Source organism: Corvus brachyrhynchos, unplaced genomic scaffold (genome assembly GCF_000691975.1).
Source record: "Corvus brachyrhynchos isolate BGI_N302 unplaced genomic scaffold, ASM69197v1 scaffold18, whole genome shotgun sequence".
NCBI classification, from domain to species: domain Eukaryota; kingdom Metazoa; phylum Chordata; class Aves; order Passeriformes; family Corvidae; genus Corvus; species Corvus brachyrhynchos.
In genome coordinates, this window is record NW_008246064.1 from 1,492,927 (window position 1) to 1,499,885 (window position 6,959).

Here is a 6,959-nt window from a genome sequence, read left to right on the forward strand (position 1 = left end):
AGTTCAGGGTGTGCTCAAAGCAGTGTGGTTCAAACAGTGCCTTAATTTTATTCCAGTGGATAGGGTGGGAAACCTACTGAAAATCTCAGTTAGTTCTTCAAATGGTTTCTTTCTACTTTTTAAAAATGTCAGTTTTAGGAAATACTTGCAACCCCATGAAATCATTACTTTTGATCTTGATAGGCATCAACAGCTTCCAGTTGGTTATAGGAGAAGGGTCAGGAAAAATCGCAAATTAGAGCAAAAAAAAGAGACGGAGCAGACACAGGGCTCTCCTGGGCTTCCTAGGATTTGGGGGCTTTTTTGATGCTGATGATAATGATTTTAATGATTTTCATTGTTATCAGTTTGGATTTTGCATCCAGTCCACAAAAACTTGGCCACAATCCAGTGTTTGGGGAGACTCTTTTTTTCTAGGAAGTGAAATCACAGTTTCAAGAATTTCAGCTCTCCAGGATTTTCCAGATCGAGGCACTTTCAGGTTTCTGACACCATCACTACCTTATTATACAATAAAAAAAGTTAAATAAGGATTTTGTTTTCTAGCTTTGACCTGCCAAACAAAAATGGTAGAATAAACAGCTTTTGCCAAATTGTTCTCCACAAAATATTTAATTTCAAATCTAAGCATTCAGAGAGCATTCTGAATTCTCATTCCTTGTCAGAAACACTAAAGATGATGCTGGAAATAACCACAGAAAGCATGGATGGGATGGTACAGTTGGTTATTTTTCACTCCAGTTTATGTTGATGATCTGAGCAAAGATAATTTAATCATTTCAGCTTTTGCCTTTCTTTAACCCCATGCTGTTCATACTGTTCTCTTTGTAGTCACTGAACAAGAGACTAAAGTGCCCAAGAAAACCATCATCATGTAAGTGCTGATTTTTTTTTTTTTTTTTTTTTGGGGTAACATTTGTGGTTTTTTGCCTTGCTGCCTCTGCATGATCCAGTAACAAGCTTGTGTTCATTGGCTATGCAAGTGTGTTCATTCCCAGCCCGCCAGATCCCACGGAATTCTGTGCCATGTGAAGTGTTCACCTCAAAAAAAAGTCCTTCTGTTCTTTTCCAAAAATAGCAGCACTGGTGTTAGGCACAGCCTGGGGCAGTTATTTTATGATATTACACATGGAAAAATATTCCCCTGAGCACTGATAGAGTTGCACAAGAGCTCGGGAAAGTGGAGTCTGACTCTCAGTGTTGAATGAAACCAGCTTTGAAAGCTGTCTGCCTGAAAATGTCTACAAATTTAACAAATATCTCAGAGCCTACAGTGATTTCTTCTGGCTTTCTGTTTTTAATTATTCAGGAAAGCCTTGTATGATGAAGCAGAAGATGATGAGTATTTTTATCCCCTTCTGTCTCTATATTTCTAATATAAATATTTGTCCTGATAACTTGGTCTTTTTGGGTATTTTGAGCCTGGTTTATACTGGATGCCTATAAAACTACAAAGATTAATTGCTGCAAAAAGCAGTATTTTCTCAGCCATATGTAGCCTAGAAGCTTAGTAGCCATTAAAATCTTAATTCATCTTCTTAAGTACCATAAAGAAATACTTAATGAAATTGTTTCATGTGCTGGAAGGGGGACACCGGCCTGTGACAGGATTTCAGAGCATCTCCAAGCTACTCAAACCATGTTCTGAGGGCAGTAAGCAGTTATACAATGGATATTTTGGGGAAATGCCTTCCCTCAACAGCTGTACTATTGCTAAAGTCTGTCCTTGATTTGGGACAGGAGGCTTAAGTTGAGGTATTTTATTTTTGTTAGACATAAAATTGCAACTAAAGGACTGTTAAGAGTTGCTCACCTTTTATCCCTTTTATTACTTTCTGTGAGGATTATTCCTTTAGATCCATGCACTTGGCCCATTTGGAGGCAGTGGTTTATAAATTGTCCCCCCTCCCAGAAGTTTCTACCTGGATGAGGCAGAGAGCAGACAGGAGAGGCAGGAAGGGGCTCTGCCTTTTCCCCTCTCTCTTGCACATCAGCTCAGGTAAATGTCCAGTCATTAGACCCTTTTCATCCTGCAAAGACCAGAAAAGTAAAGTGTTTTTACCTGTACTGCCTCAAGGACCAGGATTCAGAATGGGGCAACTGAACAGAGAAATATTTTTTTATATCACATTCAGAAATATCCTGAGAAAGTCATGAGCAGGAGGAAATCTCAGAGTCAGACCACATCTACAACTTGGTAAATCTCATTTATCTGCATCTCTGTGCCTGGATCTGGAACGGCAGCATTAATATTGGTGGATTAAGTAATATAAATTAATACAAAATCCCATCAGTTAAGCTGATTTCTAAATTTCTGAGATCTAAATTCCATAGGACGTTGCTCTGGACAGCTCCAGAAGGGATTCCTAAATCACAGGCTGCAGCCCCAAAGGAGTTTGGTAAATTTAGGAGTGGGATCTCAGACAGAAATTCCTCTCCTTTTGTGGTCATGAACTTTAAATTAGAGTGGACCTCAACTGGAGCTGGGATAGTGATGGACGAAAGTTTGGGAATAATTCTGTAAGGGCAGATTCCAACTCTTCTTAATCTGTTGCAAGCTGAGGAAGAGAAGAAGCTTTAAAACTAGTGGCAGAAAATAATTGGCAATTGAGAGATGGGATTGAACAATGTCCATATATGCAAATCCCAGACCTCAAAAAACCCATTTTAACTTTACAACATAGAGCAAAGTCTACTGCAAGCACCCATTCTCATCCAGAATAATTTAGTTTTGTGTAATCCAGAAAGGCACCGTGGCTAGTAGGAAGGCTCTGCACAGACCCCAAAGGTCTAATGAAAAACTGCAGAAAACTTAGGGAATAGAGTAAACCAGTGGAAATGAGCAGTAGAAGAGAGGGTGCTCTGGAAGGAAATAAATCTCCCTGTAGCTGATCCAGTCCTGGACTCACCATGTCCTCAAAGGGAGAGATTGATGGTGGAAACAAATCCGATCTCCAGAGGCGGAAGAAGTACAAGTTTTCAAAAATAGGAGCAGAAGATGAGAAAGGCAAGATGAGAAAGGCAAATAAACCCAAGAGGACTGGTCTTCCACGATGGCTATAAATGGGCTCTCCATTCTCAAGGGCTCTTTCCACCCTTGCCTGTCTCTCAGTGCAAAAGCCAGAGCAGAGATGGCTGGAGAGCAGAGGGGGTGACCTTCAGCCCCACGTGGTTGTGACTGGAGAATGGTGAGGAGGAAGAGAGGAATAAAAAAGCTGCTGTCTCCATTCATCATCTCAGTTCTGGCCACTGTTTGACCCTTCAGTTAATTCTTTGCTTTTAACCCCGTTCCTTGGGGGTAGGGACAGAATCTCAACACAGAAACAAAATGGGCTTTTCCAGTGGTTTCCACTGGAGCAGATGTGGAGCATCGGCTTCCCTGTGCTTGCCAAGAAAACACTGTATTTACCTGGAAGTTTTTCCATGTTAGAAACACCACGGAGAAATCTGCAGGAGAAACTGCATGTTAAATATGTAAGTTAAGAGCACTGGAGCCTGGGGTTAGGCCTTGGGTCAGAGGGGACCTTTAAAGATAATCTAGTCCAACCCCTTGCTGTGAGGAGGGACAGTTTCACCTAGATCAGGCTACTCAGAGCCCTGTCCAGCCTGACCTTGAATGTTTCCAGGGATGAGGCATCTACCACCAGCCCAACTTCAGTCAAAAATATAAAGTAAAGCCAGCAGAAATATGCTGAGAAATCATAATTATGCATACAAATTTGGCTTGGTATTCCTGTGTCTATTGGAGGTGGTAGGATCAGGCTGTGTCTGCACTAATGGTATTATGAAGAGTAAAAATAAATACATTTTGGGACAGATGACTTGTGCAGGAAATGTTCTAACTTTCTCTTCCTGGTGGTCTCCACATGTTAAGGGTTAACCCCTTTCTGTGTTCTGCATGTGGAAATGCAGATCTCTGGTCTCAAAAGTGTCTGTAATAAACAAGATAGAGATATGTTACATTAATTAAATATTATTAGGAAGCTGATGACCCTACCTTAATAAAGGGCATTTAACCATTGAGGTGGATGGAATTAGGATTTTAGCCAAGGATACTCAGGAAAAGGATGAAGTCTTTGAGTGTTTACAATTTTGGGGGGTCCAAAGTAGCAAAATGGGAGGTCAACACAAGCACATGAAATACAGCAGCACCCAGCAGAGCATTTCTCAGCTGGAGCACTTCTCATGCTCATTGTGTGTTCACACTCAAGGACATTAATGGAGCTGGAGTTTTCCCTGGGGACAAGGGCACTGGGGTTTTCCCTGGATCAGGAAGTGGAAATGGGCATGTGAGTGTGTGCGTTGTGTGTGTCCCTCCCAAAATGACCGCTTCTCCAAAAGCTGGAATGCTTCCCCAAAAGCTGGAATGCTTACCCAAACTAACCCCACTGCGGCGCCTTGGCCGACCATGGCATGTGCTGGTGGAGTGTGGCTCCCCGAAAAGTCTCGTCTTCCCGCCAACTCGACCCCTTTCTGCCATCAGAGAGGAGACCATAACCACGGTGGTGAAGAGCCCAAGACAAAGGGGAAGGGTTTCTCCTGCACGTTCTCCTTCAGGTCATTCTCCTTCCCGCTCCCCATGGCCGGAGCCGACTCCGGAGCCGGTTTATGTCTCCAAGATCAGGCAGCCTGTCCACAGACATGAGCAGGAGGCAGCACCAAAGTCTGCTGCTGTTCCCAGGCTTTATGTCACAGAACATGAGGACATGCAAGGGGCAGTGGCAAGAGATGTCGTCGTGGAGAGCACAGGGGAAGAGAAAAAGCCCAAGTGGGTCGAAGTGGAAGAAATAATTGAATTCAAGGTGAAAAAATCACCAAAGCCCACAAGGAAAAGAGGCTCTTCCCCAGCAAAGCAAGAAAAAGATGACTCAGGGGTGTTAACATTCACTTTTCCCAGCTCAAGGCCAAAGCACTCCCCAGAAGATGATCCAAACACAAACAACTCCAACAATAAATTGGTGGAGCAGTCAAAATCTCTGCCAAATGAGGGTCTCTCTGAAGGTGACATCCAGCCTCTGGTGTACACAACCGAGCAGGAAGGACCTCAAGTCAGCAGCGAAGAGAGAAACTCCCCATGTGGCTCTGAGCAACTAGGAAGTGATTCATTTATGGATTATGGAACTGAAGGAAAGAGCTGCCCACAGGAATCAAGTGCTGACTGTGGGTCAGATGCTGCCTCCCCTCTGCTTGCCTGTGGAGGTGAGCCTTTGGTCTTCAGTTTTGGGACAGCTGCCGCAGACCAACACGAAATTCTGTTCTCCCTGGCAAGTCCAGAGGATAAGGAAGAAGTCGATGAAGTGGATGTGTCTTGGCCTGTTGGAGAGGAGGTACCCGAAGTAATACAGGACATCTTTCCCGAAGAGGACAACGTCATAGTGGATGAGCCAGAGGAGCTACACACAGACGACATCAGCACCCGGGACCGCAAGATTTTAACACACAACGGCAAACTCTTAACTCTGGAGGACCTGGAGGATTATGTCCCTCAAGAAGGCGAGACCTACAGGTGTGAGGATCAGAAGCAAACGGCAGAGAAGCCCTGCGAGATCTCCGTGCTGCAGACGGAGATCAACGAGCCGACCCCGACCATCGGGAAGCCGGTGCTGCTGACCCTGGTGAGGCCCGTGGTGCCCGAGCCCAGGCAGAGGTTCTTCAGCCAGTACGAGGAGCACGTTCCTGGGGGTGTGTTCGTGTCAGCCTCTCGGGTGACCGGCGTGCAGTCCGCGGGCCCCTCCAACATCTCCTTCCGTGTGAGCGATTCCCGCGCGGCTCCTCCCGGCCCCTCCTTCACGGTGAAGCCCTCGTTCTGCACCGAGGTCCAGCGCTCAGCAGACAACGGGCAGTCCAGCTTTAAAACTGAAGTTTCCACGAGAACCCTCAGCTACGGGACTGTTGGCGAGCCTGTCACCTTGCACATCAGCACAGAAGACCTCTCCCAGAGCTGAGCGGATGCAAGCATAATTTTTAACACCGAAGAAAGCAGCTTTTTAAAAAAATATAAATAATCAAAATTGTTGTAAGCAAGGGGAATTGGTGGCAAAGTTATGAGGTAACAAGTACAAGGGAATACCTTAGAGGGAAGTGTATTTAAATATGATATGTCCAGCTTTTCCAGTCTTAAAGGGAACAGTCTGTCAGAACAGTTTGTAACTTTAAAGGCTTTGATCTAGGTGAACATGTATCATTCCATAGTGGAGCAGTGATGGGAGGTTTAGGAAAAGCCTGATTCTTCTACCTGTGACAGAAATATAGATGCAAAAGTGCTTTTTTGTCCATGAACTTAAAAATTGTTTCATGTGCCAGTTTACGGTGTGGCAAGGAGGTGAAAGTATCTAAGCTTTTCAGCATCCTTCAGCAGCCCAGGACAGGAGGTGTCTCCTGTCACTGTGTGGGCCCAAAGGTCATGAAGCTTCACTCTGCTTTGACCATGCTCTACACTTGTGACACCAAGTAGCCCTACCAAAATTTCTTCATAAACCTTTCAACATGCACAGTCTGGTTGCATTATTTTAACCTTCTGCCTTATAATGAGATATATAGGAAATATTACAAATACCAGGGATTCAAAGGGCTGCTCAGGCCTTTTGGTTGAAATCCCAGATTGACTCTAGTCAGTGGTGAAAGTCCCACTGTCATGAGGAAGCAAGAGTTTTGTTGTTCTCTTCTGCTTTACATGAAAAAGACTACCTTTTCTAAATGACTGATATTTTCAAATCCACTTCCTAGTTGTCTGACAATGTAGCTTTCATTATTCTGCATTCTAGTGTGGTGGATTTATAAAACATCTCTTTTAAAATATAATTTACTTAAGGTGCACTGAAAGATTAAAGTGCTGCACAAAATGATTTCTGCATCTGCAATCAAACATTAACACGTACAAAGAACTACAAATGTGGTCCTTGTCACTAAATATGACTGGATGAGTATTTGTTCTCCTGAACACACCAGTGGTGAAACAT

At 43.9% G+C, this 6,959-nt stretch overlaps 1 protein-coding gene across 2 annotated transcripts in view; it reads left to right on the forward strand.

Moving 5' to 3' along the window:
- The window catches only part of OBSCN (obscurin, cytoskeletal calmodulin and titin-interacting RhoGEF), a 152,211-nt gene that overhangs the window by 136,028 nt on the left and 9,224 nt on the right, over positions 1–6,959 (forward strand). Inside the window, exons 92-93 of one of the 2 annotated variants that reach the window (XM_017746775.1) lie at positions 832–874; positions 4,484–6,953. The exons of the other annotated variant lie outside the window; for it this stretch is intronic. Of the exons in view, the coding sequence (XP_017602264.1) occupies positions 832–874; positions 4,484–5,945 (1,505 nt within the window). The 3' untranslated portion in view covers positions 5,946–6,953. Of the gene's footprint in view, positions 1–831; positions 875–4,483; positions 6,954–6,959 lie in introns of those variants that run through there. 2 annotated transcript variants of the gene reach the window in all.